The following is a 20,701-nucleotide window of genomic DNA, read 5'->3' as shown; positions in this document are numbered from 1 at the left end:
GATAGAGTCTAAATTTGAGAAGTCAACATAAGTGCACCACAAGGCTCGTGCTTGGGCCCACTTCTATTTTTGGTTTCTTCGATGTTCTGCTGGATATTAAACATTACAGTTTCATCGTACACTAATAACACTAGCCTCTGATACAGATCACCCAGGTATCAATCAACAGATAAAAATGGTTTTTATACTCCCAGATAGATTAGGCACAAAAATCAACAATGTATTCATGAAAAACTCCCAGTTTGATTTACGTTATCTTCAAAATATCACTGCTGACATGAGTTTGCCGAAGAAAATCTCTGTGATCGAGCAAAATAGCTCCTCTTCTAGAGGTGCTGGAATTCTGGAATAGCCTCTAAGTTGATATTAAATGGACGTCAAATGTAAACAATTTTAAAAATTGTCCATTTTTCAAATTCTTAAAGTTTTATTCTTTTGTTATTCTTCTTTGCCAATTAAATCTGGTAAAGTTTCACACAGATACAAGAAATGGAAAAAGTTTTTATTCAAGAAGGCCGCTGCCAAGCTCCATCACGGGGTCATGGCACCCTGACCCTTTGATTTTTTTTTACCTTACTGGGGGCTGGAATCCTAAAACGGAGACCTAGCCCCAGTAACAGCCCTGCATTTCAATATAATTGGCTCGCATTATGCTTAGGGACACTCTAGGAAATTTCTAGGGTGGGGGATGGTGGGGGTTAGAGATACATTCCCTTCTTGGAATCCAATTTGTATTAAATTTTTGGTCAGGACAAATACTGTAATATGGGGAAAGAACAGCCTCGACAGCTCGATTTTTTGTTTCTGTTTGACGAATAGAATGTCTCTGTTCATGCTGAATGTACGACTGTGGTAGACATGTATTGCAATGACCCTTTCAAATTGGCAACAATGTTTTTTTTTCCAGGATGTATGGCTAGGACTGTATCAAAGAAAATACTTTGCCATGTAAAACCAAGTTTCGAAGTTTCTTTACCGTCTGTTATGACTGCGAAGCAGCGATTCTGGTGTACAAGAAGACATCGTATCCTAAGTTAGAGGCGTTGATTTTTGTTTATTTTAACAGCTTATACATACAGCACGATCAGCTGTTTTCCCCCTGACATTGAAACCACTATTCTTTCAGTCTTTTTCTCCACGCTTCAAAGCTGGTGGCTATTTTGAAAACACTTGTGTGCCTATTGTTAATGTTTCTTTGTTTGAATCTGCTTATTTTCACGCTCAACCAATCAGTATTGTTCTCCTTTGTCTTTACTCTGAATAACATGGATGTAACCTCGGAGACTGGTGTCAAGTACTGCACGATGGTCCTTGAGATGACAAATTCGTTGACAGTCGAACACAGCATGTACGCTTCTAAAGGCAAGGGCAGCACGAACACAGTACCTTCAGAAGCCGAAGCTAGTGAAAAGTAAGGGCCTTCAGTTGTTTCTGGTCAGATTACACTCAGACATTGATTACTTCTTTCTGCTGTGATCTAGCTGCATGTCTTAATAGCTCGTTGACTTCGCAAACCGCAGTGCCCGCACCTGCGAGCAGTACAATGGGTCCTGCTCCATTTCCACTGTTCCGCCTTTGTAATCAAGCAGTTCGCTAGGTTTCATTGAGTTGCTTTACAAGAGACTTCTTCCACCATCTCCTCGTTCAAAAGATCCAAATTTATTTTCATTGATTTCAGATTGGCGTTGTATGTGTACGAATACCTCCGCCATGTGGGAGCACCAAAAGCCGCACAGACTTTCTTGAGCGAGGTAAGGTATCTATTTGTTTTTGTTTACAGTTTATTCAGCCTGGCCCGATGTTTGTGATTTCCCGCGATCGACTGTAAACTGTGGCCTTTGTTAGTTTTTTCACACGTAATCCAATAATTTGTTGGACTAGTGTCAACGGGCAGCTAGATAAAGCTTTGTGCTGCGATTGCTCGTGCATGTTTCCAGTCAGCAGCCGCAATAGATTTAAACCTAAGACTCTTTTCAACCCTTTCACACGTCTTTATTTAGATACGATGGGAGAAGAACATAACTCTTGGGGAAGCTCCTGGCTTTTTGCATGCATGGTGGAGGTGAGTGAAAGTCAACTCTTCCTCGAGTTGCTAAATTTTAACTAACTTCCATGATTAGCATATTTCAGCACTTTTTCCATTCACTATTTGACTTTGAAAGCTAGGTTATATCATCTATAAAGCCCCGATTTCCGAAAGCACCCTATACTATAGCCCATCGCCCATGTATTTTGACACTTTGATTGCCTAAAACCTTCCAGTCAATAATAGACATTCAAAAATATATTATCGTCAATAATAATGTGAATTATATTCAGGGCGACCATAAAAATACATTTTCAGTTTCAGTGCTGTGTTTAAAAATTTCTCAACATACTAAAATAATTAAAACTTAAAAAACATCACATAGTAACCTTTAAAATGATTAAGTAGTAACTAACAAGCTTAATAATTTCTATCAAACATTCTCATTTTGCTGACTTTTATTTTCATTTCTTTTTACACCCTGCTTTCCTTGTTGATATTCCAGTTCCAGTGTGTTTGGTTTATAGCCTGTAATGGCATTTATTTCAAAGATGCCTAAGCATGCACAAGTATCTGTATCATCCATGATAAACTTTTATTTATGAACATAGTAAAATGAAATGAGAAATGCTGTTTATTATTTGTCTTGAAGTGCTCTTTTCTATTTTCACAGAGTTGTATGCACTTATATTATACATGCTTTGGTTTTCGATTATTATCTCTTGTTATGAGCACAGAATCAAGTCGAAACTGCAATCCCAGACCAATATAGTTAGGACTTTTCAAGTAAAGTTCATATTTTTCACTTTACATTGAAAAATGGCCCTCCCTGATTCAATGTATTTCCTCTCACCGATTCAACATTTTGCATGATTTTGAGGCATCAATAATAAAACTACCCATCATACTAGAGTCTAGATATAAATTGATAATATTTTTGAGATGCAGCAACATGTGCATACCCCATCACTGCCATATTTGTTCTTAGAATATTCCCAGCCTAAAATCCTCTTAGAATATTCCCAGCCTTAGAGTCCCAATGAGTTGCAAATGAAACATAATTTACCCGTGCACGTGAAATTTTGCTGCAAAAGTTTGCAAAAATTGAAACATATATAAATAACTAAATCTATGGACAAAGACAGTATACACAATGAAATCCACATATATATTTAGTGATAGAAAATGGAAGGCGTTTGAACATCTGAAGACAGGGTTTTGACAAACAGGACAAAAGGTTTCTAAGAAACATTTTGCTAAACTGCAGCCATTCCCTTTCCCAGCCCTTTTTTGAATTTCGAAACTTCTCTATGCAGCAATTGTGATAACGTTTCTAGCAGAATTTTGGCTTGAGCAGTGAACGAAATATTCACAATTTTTATTGAACATAGTTATTAAGTATTAATTTTAATCATTATCATCAATGGATTCAACGAGTAAATTTCTCCCAAGGAGCTGAATGTTGGTAGATTCAGCAAAAAAAATCCAAAAGTTTTTGTTTTCATGAGGATACTTGCTCTGTACATGGTCAAAGTTTGCCAGTAGATCAAAACATGAGATTCATTTTGCCTAGATGTTGAATGAAAAATGGCATTGTTTATGTAGTATAAGATGTTAATTTCCATCCCAAAAATGTAAAAAATTGGCTGAAAAGGCCAATATAAAAAGTTTCAACATGGCAGCAACATGAGAGTAAGATTTTAGTACTGAAGTTACCTAAGACAGTATTACCACAATATTTTTTGTAATCTGAGCGAGGCTATGCCAGGCTTTGTGTATTTTCCATGTTTGCTATTGTGAAATTCCTTAGATCATTCTTGAACTTTGTCAAGCTGTTACTGATACATGAGATACAGGAAGTCATCAAAATGATGTTTCATTGTTACTTTGTGACTTTGACTGACTTTTCTATAAGTCATCTGTCATTTGATCTGATTGTATAACTTCTCATACTGTTCAAACAGCTGAGAATGTTTGCTCCTGCTGATGCAGCCAGTATTTGAATTCAATTTGATTCTATTTTGCCACTTAAGATTTTCTGTTTATGTTAGATTCATGTTTCTGCCCAAAACATTCTCCTTCTATGCCATTTTTCAGGTTAATTATTACCAAGACCATTGTCTGTTTATGTTAGATGTGTGTTCTTCTCAAAAAGTTTTCATCTATACAGTTTTCAGGGTTAATTGTTACAAATATCATAATAAAATTGCTTTGAAACTCAAATATTTTGAAAGGTGCTAAAGCGTTTTGTCTGACACTCTTATGAATTAAACACCAGAACACAGTTCAGAAACTCAAAGCCAGGAAACAGTGCTGAGTTATGTGTCAGACGCTCATTTACAAATCAATACTAGGTCAAAAACCAAACACATTAATTTTTTCAGTAATCAATATGTCTTCATTTCAGAGCTTTTCATTTTCCATAAATTCTTTCCATTGCTATCAAGGCCCTTTAATTTTTATATATTTGATAGTTTACTACCTCTTATATTATAAAGCAAACGTTTTCAGTTCATTACTTATTTTTAATTAACATGTGTAATTTTGCTTGTGCCTATACTGTAAATTCTAATTAAAACTCTCTTGCTTTGGTTTTTTGTTTTGACCTAGTGGGAAAGCTTTCTTCCTTGCATAGTCTTCTAAAAACCACCCTTTTTGCACATCACAATCTTAATGCATTAGCTCAGTATTTTCAGTCATTGGTGAGTTGATTTGCTCCCCCATAAGTATTTAATGCCTGGAGGACAGGAAGGTCCTTATGAGAAGAATGAACTAGCTCCCCCTATTAGCAAAATCCAACTTCATGTATTGCAGCATCATTTCTAAAGAGATTTTGATTTGTTCACTCACTTAGGTTCTTGTTTTTGAATTTCTTTTCTTGTGCACATGCAAATGAATCAGTATTATTTTTAATCTTGTAAGAGTTGATTAATAGCAATACATAGAAAGATTGTTGTCAATATCTTTGTTGATTAACTAACCCCTTAATCCTAGTTCTTCATCTTTTTAAATATTCTTTATTGAACTGTTTTATCATTTCTTTCAAATTGGTCTTTTGTTTCTTTGTCACATGAGGTAAGACTCTTTGTCAAAGAGTCACATTGATCTCTTTTGTTAGGTATATAGTATTAGTACGGTATGTTGATTCCTATTCACATTGCTTGTAATAGTATCCCCTTTCGGGGCCAAGCAAAAGCCAACAGTTTTGTTATCAGTACAAGGTCTTTGTCTTATCTTTATTTAATTTTAAAGCCACAATAGCAAATTTGTTGATTTAGATATAATATTTCTGCCTTTGCATCCTTGAAGTGTCAAAATACATTCATACTATGTTTCCACCATCGTGTTTCTATCTGACAATTTTGTCATCACCCAAAGTATTTTACCATTGACCATTGACAACTTGCATTCGTTTTATAATCACAACCAAAATCTTTGTAGTGTGTTTTGGGATCTTTATTGTGCTGCACCTGAGCGAAGAGAAAGCTGTGACCATTCATCTGAGGCCAAAGCATTCCACGACCTGGTGAGTGCGACCATTTCTCTATTTCTCTATTCCAGTGCAAATAATCGATCGATGTAAATGTGATTTAAAATGTTTTAACATATCTGGTAGCTATCTTAATTAAACCCCCCCCCCCCCCACTCTGTATTTAATTTCTGTTACACAAATCCAGTATTTTCTAATTAAGGGAACTGCTGGAAAATGTCTGGTTTTTCTTTGTCAGTTCCATGCTGCGTTTGCCAATTCTGAATAGTTACATGTAAAATTGAGTTGAAGGTTACAATGTCTTGCCACACAATGTTCAATTTGTATTACCCTAATTATGCAAAATTTTATTTTCGAAATCTCACTCAAGTCTTTTTGTCTGAAAAGCCTTTGAATGTAATAAATTTTTAAGTAGGTGAATTTTTGCAGCAGGACATTCAAAAGATCAAGTAGAATCCGTTTGTTTATTTTAAAAGAAATCTGTTTCCAAATCCTCAATAATAAGTATTGTCATGCATCTTAAGATGATAATCATTGCAGGGAAGTAGGTTTATTCTTATGGGTATCGATATTTTATGTAGGGTTTGCTACGAAATGACAAGAGTGTCCTTGCTGCAGGTGTTCGTTCGTTAGCACGGCCATTGTGCCTCTCTACCTTGAATATGGGTCGCCCATGATTATTAATAAGGCACTGACAATCTTAAGAGATAAAGGGAATAGTTGAAATCATCAATAAAATTCAGAGGCAGGCCACGAATATACCATATAATATTTTAGAAAACCCCTTCAAAAGGGTATCAGTGACCTTCGCGGAGGCTACGTAAGTTCTTATTCCAACAAGCTAGGCGGTCCTTACCTATGATTGGGTAGGTTAAGGACCTGTATGGTCACTCGCCGGGTACTCCTAGTCTAAAGAGCACTACACCCGTATGGTGTACCACAAAAGTTGGGTTAGCATGGCGCTCTTTCTGGTGTTGCCTCCATGGCAACAGATCGGCAGATTAAGTCGTTGTCATGGTAATTGCCACGCAGCCAATCGGTTTCGTGTTATGGTTTCGAAACCCCGTTCAGAAGTATTTTGCAAAAATACAAGCGCCTTTCCTGGTTTTAAGGTCGAACCGCATTAATTGTTTTTTGTTTGTTTTTCTTCTCAATATACAGTGGAATCCCGATATAACGAACCCCGGATATAACGAACCTCCCGGTATAATCCCTTGGATTCTGCCTAACAAACTCCTTACTAAGTCTCTCAGTATAACGAACCCCGGATAAAACGAACTTTCGCTATTACGAATCAATTTTTATAATTACTCTCGATATAACGAACTTTTCATAAATTTTTCATCTGCTATTTTTGTTTATTTATTTTTTGAAGTTCATTTATCACTTTCTCTTGGGGAAAATTATTTTTGCCATCGGCAAAACATGTTGGTGAAACATTTGAAGCACTGGCTGATAAGGCTCAGAGCACGGGATGAAAGTTTTATTGCCTCAGAAATTACTGCGAATGGATACACTGACACTAACGAATACCTTCTTACATATGAGACATTGGCAATGAGTGATGACAAGATTTTATTGAGAGACCCAGATGGAGAAGCAGAAGGCAAATAAGAATGTGAAGTAATCGAAGATATCATTCACCCCCAACTAGGAGTGAAGTGATAACAGCTTTGTCAATCTTTTGGTCTCAAATTATAAAAGGAACATTAAGATTTTCATTTTCAATGACCAGTCAGTTGTATTAATTGAATTCAGATTGATTTTTTGGAATTAAATGTGCATAAAGATTGGAGATAGCCTAAACAAGCCCACCGCAGCTTTTTTAGGAGTGAACTGCGAAAGGACCCAAAAAAATGCTCTCGCCCAGTTTAACGAACTCCCGATATAACGAACTATTTTCTGGTTCTCTTCAGAGATCGTTATATCGGGATTCCACTGTAGATCAGTTTTCAAGAAGGCAAGGAAATGTTTTATATAATTTCATTGACCCTGAGAATTTTTCCAAGAACGTGTTGGTGACTATTGGTTTTCCGTACTCCAGTCTTACTCAAGCACGTACAACGAATGTATTCTCTCAAAGAAAGGTCTTCTCGCGATAAGTTGTTATCTTCAGTACATTAAAGTGCTGGTGATAGTGCTGGTGATAGTGCTGGTTAAGAGGCTGATGCTGTTTACCAAACGGCAGGTGATGTGCTAAGGGGATGTTCTTACAGAGTGTGTTTGACTAGGGCACCTGTTTTATGAAGCATCATGTCCCCTTTGTTTCTCGAACAACTCTGATTTTGCTTCGCACGCAGGGAGCAAACAACATGCAAAGTTCGTATTTGCACTTACCAGTTTGTTTGTAAAATTTCCAGGGGGATGGCGTTAGATACGCTGCATTATGATATGCTATTTGATCTACAGTTATTGTTTCGCAATCAATTCCCATTTAGCTTTTCCATTTAGGATATTTTAAGTAGTATATCCCGCCTTTTAAAATATCATCTAGATACCGCCAAAATGCCAACATTTTTTTCCTGAACAAAGACAATGCGATGCGAGGAGAATTGTTTGCCTTTTTGCAGTATTTTCAATTCGCTTGCAGTTACCAAGAAGCACTTTAGAAAAAACTATTTGCAAAACTATAGGCAAGTAGTTAGGGATCTTCCTGTTTCAAATAGATATACACATTTTTACAAACCAAATTGCATGCAGAAAAAAATAACTTTTGTATAAACATTCATACCGTATTTTACCTTATTAAAGTTTAATCAGATTGCTGTTAATAAAAGGCTGTCATAAACGGATTTTTCAAACGGTACTTTTAATTGCATCCCGTGACCATACTCTTCAGAGCCCTTTCGAAAATTATTAGATTCATCGTCCAATTTTATCTGCGAAATTTTCCTTACCCCCAAAGAAGGTGCAAAGTATAGAGAGAATGCATATATCAGGAGCCAACAAATATATATTTGTATACGTGACGTATGCACGATTTTACTTTTGAGAGTTATTGGCATGCTTGATATTGATTTGGTGTTCAAATAGCTGATGTTTGCTTTCAATCGCTAAAATCCAACAATAATGACAGAAGTTTCCCATTTAGGCCTATTAACGACGGTTAACAACAAAAAATGTCATCGTATACTCAATAGTCCACAATGTGTTACAAGACTGAACTCGTCTTTTGCTGCAATGTCTTTCCCCCATCAACCCCTTCCCCCCTTTACAAATTTGAGCGCATGTTTAGAAGATACGAACATTACGTTGGTCGAGTGGCTGGCTTATTAATTCGGAGAGTTGCCAATGGCATGACTTTGATCCAGCGGTTTTGTTTTTTTAAGGAACGCTTTCGTGTTTATAATCATAATGAAGAACATGCACGTCTGTTCTGTTCTGTTCTGTATTAAGTTGTTACCTCTAAAATGCTATGTAGACTTCACAGCAAATTACAAATTGTAAATTGTGCAAATTACACAGGGTCAGCTACCCTTCGCTTTGTGTCTCGTGCTTCAGTGCAAGCTTGTCAAATCATTTGGTTTATCGAAATAAAACAAGGCGAGCAGATTTAACAATATTGCTGAAGGTTCCATTCTATTCAACATTTTTCACATAAGGACACCCAAAAATGGAGCTAAATTTTTGGACGAAGCCAAAGCTTGTCTTGCCTAGGCCGCTCGTTTTGGGATAACACTTAACAAGATATTTTAAAGCAAAAAGAAGCTAGCTAAGGCTTCATACACTCTTATAGCAGCGCAATCAATGCAGGAATATAGGATGAATGTAACTGGTACACAATATCATATGTAAATTGATTGTACCAAGTTATCAAAGGACAGCAATGCCACAATAACAGCTCTGAATTTCTTCAATATGGACGGTCGCGCCCGATGCTGAGAAGGAGGGCCAATCAAAAGCAAAATCCACCGACGTTATCGAAATGTAGACTGTAAAAATGAGAATTTGATGACGATATCAGTGGGTTGAGAATCTCATGCGCTGCTTTTCTGGAAATAATAAAAAAGTTTGAAATAAGCTTTCAGTTGCATATTTATAGTTTAATTGGCACCTGAATATAGTTTCTCTTTTTCTAAACCGAATTCGCATTTCGCTTTTAGAATTCAGGAACGCTACCATCGCCAAGCTATGCGCCGGGCCCACCAAATGACATGCCGATGGGTGGAATGCAGCCGGGATTTTACCAGGTATATTCTGCCATTTGTTGGGTTTTACATTATTCTTACACTTCAACATATATACAAATATCTGCTTTATATCTGCATTGCTTTGATGATCAAAGAACTCTTTCCCGTGCGTACACCAAAGGAACAAACATTTTTATAACGATAATTTAGGCTAGTATTATATTAAATGTGGTTGTCATATGCTGCTTGATAATAACTCACCCCTGAAATGGACATTGCTAGTATTTTGTGTGATAAGAATGTTAATGAAAAATGAGTTTTTTAATCCTTAGTTGTGGTGTTTTTTCCTTCGTGTTACATTTCAGATCTTCAAATTTGATGTTATGTTATGTTATCTTATGTTATGTTATGTTATGTTATGTTATGCTATGTTATGCTATGTTATGCTATGTTATGTTATGTTATGTTATGTTATGCTATGCTATGTTATGTTATGCTATGTTATGTTATGTTATGTTATGTTATGTTATGTTATGTTATGTTATGTTATGTTATGTTATGTATTCAATCAATGCAAGAGCCTTTTTACTTCTGTATCGTAGCCACCACCGAACACCCGACACCCAAGTTTATCCCAGTCGCAGACCCCTCCGCACCCGCAACCGTCGCCCCTGCCGCAGACACCGGCACAAGCAATGATGCACAGTCAGGTACACCTTGAGCAATGTCAAAATCACCTTAAGCAATTTACACTGTAAAGCAATATGTATTCAGTTACAATTAAATATGTTTGTATTTTGTTCTAGGGTGTAAGATGCAGTTCATTGCTATTGGTCCAGATCTGCAATTCATTGCTATTTTTCCCATCATAAAAATGTTTTCTAGCGACGCTCTAGTTGAATTGTGTTTGTATTAAGATTTTGTCAATATAGAGAGAAAGACTAAAATTACATTGTAGAGGATATGAACAGCTTGAAGAGCTGCTTGTTAGTAAAAATATGTACAAAGAAATAACTCAAGAAGTGCTTCCTATCATTTTTGTTTTCCCGACCCGTTCACTTCATTTACTGTAATATTTTAATCGTTTTTAAAGAAGTCTAGTTGAAAAAAATGTAGCTACTGTTAAAGTTCTTTTATTTATATGGTCGGTATGCTCTTCTCTGCGCCTATAGAATACAATCGTATAACTTTTGCATGTGCCTTATTTATTCACTTCAATAAACCTTCTCGAATTTCATTCTCAGTACATGCAAGCTCGTTACGGTGGCCCACGTCCGCCAGGTCTTCGAATGCCAGGCCAGGTACGTATTATCGGCAACCATTTACCATAAACTGTATCCCCATTCCCCTGATTCCCCCTTAACTTTCTTCCACTTATATGCATTTACACGTGCAAGTTTATCAGAAAACCGGGGTTAGAGGCAGGGAAATCATTAGAAGCTTACCCACCAAACCTTTGTCCCCTACTTTCACCCTCACTTTAGAAAGACTACCAAACTTTAGTAAACCTATAGACGCCTACTTTAATATGTAAGAGTTCTTCTTCACAACTTAATTGAAACCTTGTTAATGTGCCCAATTTGAACTTGTTTTTTATCATGCTATTCTTTGTGATATTGTAAGTTCTGGCAACTTTCCTTGCAGCCCGTGTCATCAGGAGTTCCTGGGCAAAACATGATGCAAAACTCGATGGATCCATCACGTCAGCAGCAAGCACACAGCCCCTACCAATGTGAGTTTTGCCAATCTCTTCTCTGTGCTTTCTTGCATTCGGATTAACCTCAAACTACTCTGAATAACTAAAAACATCGTCGCCTGGCTGCATTTTCTTGCATTCTTGAAGCCCAAGCGGTTTTGTCGTGGCAGTTATTCACCTCGTTGTCGTTTCTTGTGCTGTTTACGTTGCTCTTTCTAGAACGAAAGGTTGGTTACAGATTTATCACAAAATAGCTTATATTGCATCAAAATGGAATCAAAATTACATTGTTTACTTACCTTGAAAAGTTGATATAGTCCTGCAAATGGTAGATTATCTTTCACTTTTGAAGAGAAGTACTTGTTTTGATTTCTAATTCTATTGTCTTGCTCGTTTGCCTGTTGTATTGGGATTTTTTACAGAACGGCAAAGAGCTTGATTTTGCACAAAATTTTCCCAAAGCCGAGCAGTTCCTAGGGACGGTCTTAATGTACCATCAAAGCGTGTTATTATCACCCTTTGATGATTTGGATTCTCAACTATTCCGTTAATATTCCGTAAATATCCAATTCTCATCTCCAGCCCATTATTGGTAAAGGCGCTCAATATGCCATTGCCCTTTGCTTTTAATGAATTTTATCGTGATGAATTTGATTTTTTCCAGCACAATCGATGATGAACCCGATGCAGAGAATGAACCATTCCCGGATACCCGTCCCACCCGTGAGTCTATTATGTCCATCGTTACTTCAATTGAATTTAAGTGATGTTATTGATGTCCTGTATCTGATAAAACATGCACAACCTTTTTCGTTTTACTTTAAAGCACCTTATTCGTTGTACCTTGATTCAAGTTCCATGCCATGTGATAAGACAGTGAATTAGCAGGTGGCTGTCCTAAGTGTATAATCAGTCCCGCTACAGTAGCATTTGTAGATAAGCCAATGCCATTGCTTGTCGACAATGCGACAATCAATATTCGTGTTTCTGTTATTTGCTGCAATGAGCGTTGTTCATTCTGTATTCCATATCTCAGCTATAAAAAGATCGCAAAATACAGCTCACCAAATAAATGGTATCAGTAAAGCCTTCGCATTAGGAGTGCCAAGATCAGGGATGAGAAGCCCTTTTTTATCCGGGGGAAAACTGATCGATGTTTGACACCTTGGTTGGTTAAGGCAAGGCGCGGGGGGTTCTGTGCCAAAATTTATCGGCAACAAAATAGCCTACTGTGGATCCCCATTTTAATACATGGGACGTTGTCTAGTATTGTTAACAATTGTGCCAAAATATATCTTTGGGTCCCTATTTTTGACTACAATCCAGTCCCGTTTTCAACTTTTATTAGCAAGTTTGAAATTCCTCTTTAGATTTTTCTATTGAATTTTTTTAATCAGGTTTAAATTATGTCCCTTGCATATTCATTTAATGTATTTGAGAGAGTTTTTATCCAAAAGCAAGTCAAAAACTTTTTATATTTACTCGAGTGAAACAGCTTGTCAAAAAAAACTTTTCCTCTAAAGAAAACGAAAAGCTTACTAATCTCAATATGTTGGGTTTTAACCGTCGTTGGGTTTTACTTTGTTGTTGAAAAGGAAGTTCAAATTTAAGGTGTCAGTTTTTCATAAAATCCAGGTTTTTTAATACTCTATGCGATATTCTCCCTTGTAATAAGTTGTTGTTGTTGTTGTTGTTGTGGTTGTTGTTGTTTGATTATTTGCCACTCATGTCTTACTTTCACTTCAGCTGCTTGATTTTTCCATAAATCAGCCGCATCAAGCTGTTGAGAATAATATCTTTCATGTTTCACCACCAAATCTACATTACCATCCTGTTGATTTCCTAGAACTATAGCCCTATGCGACCGATGCCAAACTCGACAATGGGTCCAACTGGAATGCCAATGTATGTTTGTATCTAAAGCTTTTTTATTATTTTCAATGCTGCTATTATTGATAACTCTGTACCCTGAGTTATAGAAACTTCAGTTGAAGAGAATTTTAAAAATATTAAGAACTTGAACGAAATTTTAGAAACATGGATACATAAATAGCTTTTGGGTCCCTTTTTAGTCACTGATGGTACAAAATTATCCAATGAGACCTTTTGTTGCCCTGCTAATTTTAATTACTCATTTGTTTCTCCTCTTCGTCATAATGTTCGCAACTCTCTTCGTCTCATGATCGAGATAAGGCAAGGTCTAGGTCTAGCGTAAATTTTTTCATTTCCTTTTACCTGATAGCGTTCCTTGACCCTGGGGTCGTTTCTAGAATCTGCTTGAGGCTACGTTTCATTTCATTCATTTTGTAATATTGATTTAAGGTTTGATAACGTAATTTTGGTTTAGCAGGAGTAAAATTGTATTTGGAAATGTTAATCAAAATATCTGAAATGTTTTACTGAGTAAAGGCAACCTGTTTCAGGGGACCACGTGGCCCATGGAGTGCAGCAACAACGCCGGTAGGTCGAGAGTGCCCATTGCCTCTATAGCTTTTATTTGCAACAGAGTTCATTGTAATCAGTTTCTTCAATGTCTGTATTTATATTCTGTGCCAATGGGAAAAGAGTTGCTCTCGTTACCTGAATGGGTTTAGCGAAATTCGATTAACACTTGAACATATTTATAAAAGGTTACAATTCAGAAATTAAGATCCGCTCTAAAATTGGCCCTGTGAAAAAAATTACAGTAAGAAGTTAATCAAACTAAATGAATAGTTACAATCTAATTCGTAATAAAAAAGTTAAGATACGAAGATAAGAGTGGCTTCACGTTACAGACCCTCGTAAGCTTTCAATACAGAAGAAGATGTTGATTTGATATTTGTTTAAAGAGGTACTAGCAGGTAATACCCCCTTTTGGAAAGGATTATTTTATAAAGCGCCAAAAACCGAAGTACAATTTGCTATTCACAATTTTACAAATCACCAAAATTCTTTCTACGAAAGTTAACCACCTTCCTAACCTTCTTAAGGAATGTTTTGGCACCCCGTTTATGCTAGTTATTCAAGAATTTTAGAGCCAGCAAATTTCACAACCTTACACCATTTACGTATTCTAGATGTAATCCCCAAAATAACTTTTAATCCAAGATGCCAGTTTTACTAGTATTTGCTATGTCAACAGATTATATATCAATTTGCATAAGAACGGGAGATTAAACTTGCCTTCTTAAAGGGATTCTTCTTGATCTTTGTTTGACAAAAGCAAGATTAAATGGGTTAGCAGTTACCCTGACTGTTCCGGGGTTTCTCGTGAAAGCTAGAACGTCTGTAATGTGTGTCTTTTGGCGTCTGCAGAATCTGCTAACATGCTGTAATATATGGTTGCAGCCTCGGAATGGATCTGTCTCCGGAAATCTGTTGCTAGCTTTTTGAACTGCAGATCAATTTCTTGGATTATAATTGGCCTTTTTTGTTGGCTGATTTTTTATTATTTTGCTTTATATTGTGGAGGCTCTTAACAAATACAGAATACCGTATTTTCTCTAATGAATGCCTATTTTGCAAAGAACGCCTCCCTCTAACGAGCTCCCCCTTTTTGAGCAAAAATTGGAATGGCTGCCCCTCTTTAATAAGCGCGACCAAATATTATGAAAAAGAGGGAGACCAAGAAATCACCGCAATCAAGAAATCACGTATTTGATAAAACCTATGTTGTTTCAATTAGGAAGTTCTCTGCAAATACTGACAGAACCAGATGTTCTTCCAGATATTCTTTAGTTATTCTTAGATTTTCAAGATATCACACCAGTATTTATGCAAATCGACGAGGGTTCCGACACGGTGATGCAAATGGAATGTTATTTTTTAAAAAACAATAATGGTTTGAATTTAAAAGCTCGCCTTTTTTTGGATTTTTATCTTTTTTGAATGAGTGCCCCCTCTTTGAGGCAAAAACATGAATGAGCGCACCGGTGCTCATTAGAGAGAATGCGGTATGTAACTGACTCTGTGTTTGATGCGTAGATGACTACATAATGGCTTGATTTGCTAGGGTGCCTTGTTTGAGAACTTTTTAAAACAAGGGTTAGTCTTGATTTTATTCTTATTCAATTCGTGGTAAAAACACGTGGTGTCGAATGTAACTCGTCAAATTGACCGGATATGATTCTTCAAATACTGTTAATCACTTCTATTTCAAAACAGCGAAGAAAGCCTGAAAAAGTTCGATTGCCTGATTTTATCTACACTTTAAATCTCATTTTTAACAGACATCAATGACGCCAGGTCCCCCAGGGACGCCAATTTTGCCGAGTCCTCAAGGTTTGTAATTCAATGTTTTTTGTGACATTATGTGAGAAAAATTCCAACTTAATCAAACGTCGTTGATTTTATATTAAAAAAGAAGAGTATTAAGAACAGATATCCGAGCATTCACTTTTTTTAACCAAAACTCCACTGAGTCTCTTCTCGACAATGTACGTTTTCAGTACTGCATGCATCTTGAACAAAAGCTTGATGCCAACAATTGGCTCATTTGATTTCATTTATTCGAAAGTTGAAAATGAAATGAGATCATCTGAGGATAATCCAAAGCTTTTAGTCCATTCCCGTTGCTTATTTACTAACGTTCACATCGGCATATACTTAAACCTTCAAATCTTTATTTTGGTTTTTTACTTCCAAGGCCTAAACGATGTGAAAATTCCTATCAAGAAAGATGAGCTTTGTTAGGATAAATGGTCAAAGTTTAGCCAATTACCGAACCAAGTCGAAAGAGTTAAAGGAGATTAAATTGCCCAAGGCCAAGGAGAGATCGCTTTTTGTTCTCGAGTCGTTGCTTCGTGAAGGACATCTGTAGTGAGATCTCTTGCTGCACCATTGTTCATAACTTGTAACATTAACTGTCCAAAGACATTTGCTAAATACTCGAGAAGCATTTTGCCTGTCCCCCTAATTGGAACGGTGGTGCTATTTCTTTAAAAACCGTAATAGGCAAAAACTTATTGAATTTGAAGAACTTTCCAAGAAAGGCAGTTGAATTCCCCTCATTTTTGCCTCCTTCTCCTAGTCTAGCTGTATCATTTTGAATGGTTACTTGCAATCATTGTTTCCATCCATGGCCATTGGAAGAAACAACCCAAATTTTTCAAAACCTATTTACATCATTGCCCTAACTTTTTATTATTGATGTTTAATTTTGTTCGCGACGTAGTATTCGTGTTTTATATATATACTTAGCTTAGAGTTAGCGGGGAAAGACATTTTTAACTGATTGGTAGTAAGCATTTGTTATTCACTGGTATGAAATACCAGTGCAGATCGTTTATCTTCAGAGTTAATATTTTTGCTACATCAATTATCCGTGTATTTTATATTGCAGTAAACCGTCGTCGTAAATTTCGAGTATATATATATATATAGATATATATTTTTTCTATCATCATTTCTGGTTACTCGCTAAATAATTTGTCTCTCTCTATTCTTTACTTCTGCTTTTAAGCTCAAATAAGAATACTTTTTCAATGTTGTCTAAGATATCATGTTGTAACAAAAGTTTTTTCTGTTTCGCTTTTAGATCCAACGACCCCGGTAAGTACCAATTTGCTGCCATCTTGTTGTCAGTTCGCGTCACATACTGATTTCGTTGTTAACTTTGGCTTGCCTGTTCTGCCACAACAATTGCTCTACATTGCAAGCCTTTCTTTTTGTAATAATTCTATAAATTGATGAATAACTTTGCTTCGATGAAAGAAAATCATAGTCAGAATTTTAATTGTGGGAATTTTTACTGGGCTTTTTTCTATCAGAGCAGTTTCCCCTACATGAAAAATTTTGATGCGAAGCAAAATCATAATTCCTTTCCATTTTTTGAATAAGCTACGTTCCTGCATCAGTATAAAATTTGTTTTTGATCGGCATTTTCTTTTTTGGTTTCTAATCTGACTGCCTTCTCCCTTTCTTCTGTTGTTTGCATCCAAGACTACTTAATGTTTCTTTTTTGACTGGGAACACAATCTTGGCGTTTTATGTAAACAAAGTCAATACTTTTGGCGCTTTATCTAAACAAAGGACACGTTCAGGAAAACCTAACAGTTTCAATTATTGTAACTGAGATTTTTGTTCATTTTTGGGTTCCATTGCATTTTAATTCTGAAGCTTTAGAACACTTGGGTTCTGTTGCGTAAAATTCTTTAGAAAATCCTAAAAAACATGTGGCCATGAAAATGATGTCATGCTGAGGAAATGGCAATCAACATCTGAAACACTTACTATAGTGGAGACATAAAGAAATATTGGCCAACAAGTACCTCTGTGAATATTCAGTGTCATGTAAAACCGGTTGTTAATGTCTTTAATATCTTTGCTTTTCTTATAGTACGGGATCGTTGGCACGGATGCTCAAGGAGACTCAATGAATGGTACCCATCGCATTTTCTCCTTTTCTATTTCGATTCCTGCCACGAGTCCTGTCGACAAATCCATGAATCAAATATGTTGATCCTTTCTAGTATTTTAAAATTGTTCTTCGAAAGCTTGATAAGTCCTAATTAAGTCTGTTTACATTTCGATTTATGATTTCCTAATTTTCTCATCATTGAGTGAAGTAGTAAATCATTAGTGCAAATTATTCAAGAGTTTTTTTCCAGGATTGTTAGAATCGTGAGAATGAAGTAGAATTTTGCTGCTTTGTTGGTCTTATTTTGGTTTATTGTATGGGTAGACATTAAAATGGATGTTTCGCCCATTGTTAGTCGTTCCACAGTCACTTCAAAGTCATTGAAGACCCTACCCGCATTTCTGGCCCAGTAAAATATTTTAACCTAGGAACACTTTCTCTTTCATATATGAAGAGGTCCTGTGTTAATACCCCATTTTCTGGTAGTAAGTTTAGCGTTTTCTCAGTTTTGACCCGTTATTTTCACAGACGGTAGCGAATCCATAGATGGTATGCCTGAGGTGAGTCATTTTTTAAGGCATTATCGATTTCATGAAAAAGAAATTTCCTCACTGAATACCACACTAAACTTGTGCCGGTAACACCCTCGGGGCCCCATGCAGCAACCAATAATGCATACTTGAGTTCCTGAATGAATGTTCAGCGTAGAATGAAATTGAGCAGACGGTTTGGATGACAAAACTACCATTGTTTCCTTGCAACACGATATCTTGTTCACTTAGTTGATGAGAGATCATTCAGTTCCAAATGTTATCTATGAGCGCCCCAACGCCAAAGGAAACCTTCTCAAATAAACTGTAATCTTGCACAGATGATCTTGGTTTCTGAACATATTTGTAGTAAATCTCCTTCCGAATGCTTTGTGTCGCTTACTTCATAGCAATGCTCATCGGCAGCCAAATGGCGACGAAGAAATCAGTTCCAGATTCAGTGGTTCTGATCTCAAATTCTGGTTTTGTTTCAGGACACAAACGAATCAGTGGCGATTCAGCGAATCAAAGAATCCATGAAGGAAGAAGTAAAGAAATTCGAATTTGACAATCACGTGGGTTCAGGGGAGTATTTTTGACAGGAAATCAGGAGAAGGTTTTGAATCATAAACTCAACATGCATGAAAGGAGTTAACATACCTGCAGTCGTATTATCAATGGACTACAGTGTTAAAGCAACTATCATGGAGCAATTTAAAAAATGCTTCGACAGAGGTAACACCGCCATAGGGACTGGCGTGGGATTACTTTGTTGGGATTAACGACGGTTACCAAACCGAGGTAGCCTCATAATGAACAAAATGATGTTATTGCTACGTACAGAAAGTCCGTTAGCATTAAACGCTTTAGGCATGCTCTTGGGGCCTCCGCTGTTGTGTTAATCGACTGCTCATGAACAGATTTGATGTAACGATGTCAATGTATCGCTGAATGTTGACTGACATTATGCGGTGTAATATACCAAGGGTCATGGTAGTGTTTGCTGCCACAGATTTATATATGTCATGCTTTGGACACTATCCTGATGTCCAACGTTTACCTATATTTAAATTATGCCTTTGTTTCTTTATCCGAATTGCATGCTTAACTTACTTACATAGTTTCTAAGGAAAGTGAAGCGCTACCAACCAGGTGCTCTAGCCTAAGAAGATAAGACTGACGTTAAGCTTGTTTAATGCAGCTTCTCAATTGAACTCAATTTGAGCTTAGTCTTCGCTCTATCGATCGCGCTGTAATTGCGTTGCCTGTGGGTTCAGCAGCTTAGTTATTGAAGATCGAGAAGGGTAGGCTGGGTTACCAAATTGCATAATCAATATCTGACAACATAGATTCGAGTTTCCTGCGGCTTATCCTTCGAGCTAAACAAGATCACAGTAGAATTTTATTTTTCAAATAATTTCTAAAATCCTTGCCTTTTTGTTAATATCCTTGTTAACAATGTTACGCCCACCCATGATGCATTTAGGGCATAACCACTGTAGTTTAGCGTCAAAGCAGCAAAGCTTCTCTTGTAGTGAACTTAACAAGGGTTTACCTACGGTTGCCCCTCCAAACCACGGTTGATCTGTACGCATTGATTCTAATAAATTTTAATTGCGTCCTCTGTGGTTATCATTACAACTTTTATCACATAATATTTTTATTACTTTAGTTAAGTTTATGCGGATATATTTTATCGAAGATAATCGTGGGCTTCTAGGCTGCTGTTTAAATAGACCATTTAGTACTTCATCTGAATGTTAAATGGCTCAAAGTTTAATAGACAAATTCTGTTCACTCATTTGTGTCATATCCCAAGATAATTTCTCAATATGGACAACATGCTGCTTTCGATTTTAGGCAACCTTTTCAAGGAAAACAACCATCCTGGCTGATTGTCTTCTCTTGATGTCAGCCTACTGAATAAATCTTAAACCTTCTTACAGTATTACTCAATGTTGAGTTTTGTAACGTATTAAAAAATGTTGCAAATACAAAAGCAGGATGAATTACAAAAGGTTGAATTCCATGACGTCACGTTAAATATGACGCCAGGGGAGGAAACCTTCTCCAATAAATACAAACGTTTTGTCTCAACAGCCTGCACATTTCAGGTGGTTTGTTCTCCATAAAGGTTCTGAAAACGTTTGAGTCATTTGAGAAAAGAAGCGGGTCTTGTTGAATTGAACATGTTAATCATGTTTCGGTTTGGAAACATTAGCTGACGTACAGCATTATGAAATACGAACAAAATATGTTAGATAATACTTGTGAAATTGTTAGAGAAGTAGTAAATCGCTTGTTTCTTCCTTAATTTTGTTTGATATTTAAAAGGGAGGAAAGGAAATCACTGTTAATGTAGAACTTTATCATTAGTAGCAAACTTGGTATATGATTATGATTAGTGAAATTGTATCTAAAAATTAGTAGTGTAAGGGCAATGTATATGGAATTTTTATCAACAGGACCCAAACGTGATTCGTGTGTAT

At 36.4% G+C, this 20,701-nt stretch overlaps 1 protein-coding gene across 2 annotated transcripts; it reads left to right on the top strand.

Annotated features, from left to right (window-relative positions):
• The first annotated feature begins 1,250 nt into the window (after window positions 1-1,250).
• Window positions 1,251-20,690, top strand: LOC135695156 (single-stranded DNA-binding protein 3). Of its 2 annotated transcripts, XM_065214144.2 has the most exons (16): window positions 1,251-1,411; window positions 1,679-1,751; window positions 2,001-2,062; window positions 5,468-5,552; window positions 9,620-9,706; window positions 10,249-10,356; window positions 10,891-10,947; window positions 11,291-11,378; window positions 12,007-12,065; window positions 13,189-13,247; window positions 13,766-13,802; window positions 15,554-15,605; window positions 16,861-16,874; window positions 17,662-17,704; window positions 18,211-18,242; window positions 18,707-20,690. In XM_065214144.2, exons 1-16 carry the CDS (start codon window positions 1,266-1,268, stop codon window positions 18,809-18,811), a joined length of 1,107 nt encoding a protein of 368 aa, XP_065070216.1. In that variant the 5' UTR covers window positions 1,251-1,265; the 3' UTR covers window positions 18,812-20,690. The 2 variants fall into 2 exon arrangements, with proteins under 2 accessions (XP_065070216.1, XP_065070217.1); XM_065214145.2 differs by lacking the exons at window positions 16,861-16,874; window positions 17,662-17,704; window positions 18,211-18,242; window positions 18,707-20,690 and adding an exon at window positions 15,970-16,720.
• Window positions 20,691-20,701: the final 11 nt, after the last annotated feature.

Source organism: Rhopilema esculentum, chromosome 8 (assembly GCF_057945365.1).
Source record: "Rhopilema esculentum isolate cy_ngs chromosome 8, ASM5794536v1, whole genome shotgun sequence".
Lineage (NCBI taxonomy): Eukaryota > Metazoa > Cnidaria > Scyphozoa > Rhizostomeae > Rhizostomatidae > Rhopilema > Rhopilema esculentum.
This window is presented reverse-complemented; position numbering and strand designations above follow the sequence as displayed.

Coding starts and splice junctions, on each gene's coding strand:
- LOC135695156 (XM_065214144.2), top strand. CDS start 1,266: ATGGATGTAACCTCGGAGACTGGTGTCAAGTACTGCACGATGGTCCTT. Junction 10,948..11,290: donor GTCTTCGAATGCCAGGCCAG/GTACGTATTATC, acceptor CTTTCCTTGCAG/CCCGTGTCATCAGGAGTTCC. Junction 13,803..15,553: donor GGAGTGCAGCAACAACGCCG/GTAGGTCGAGAG, acceptor CATTTTTAACAG/ACATCAATGACGCCAGGTCC.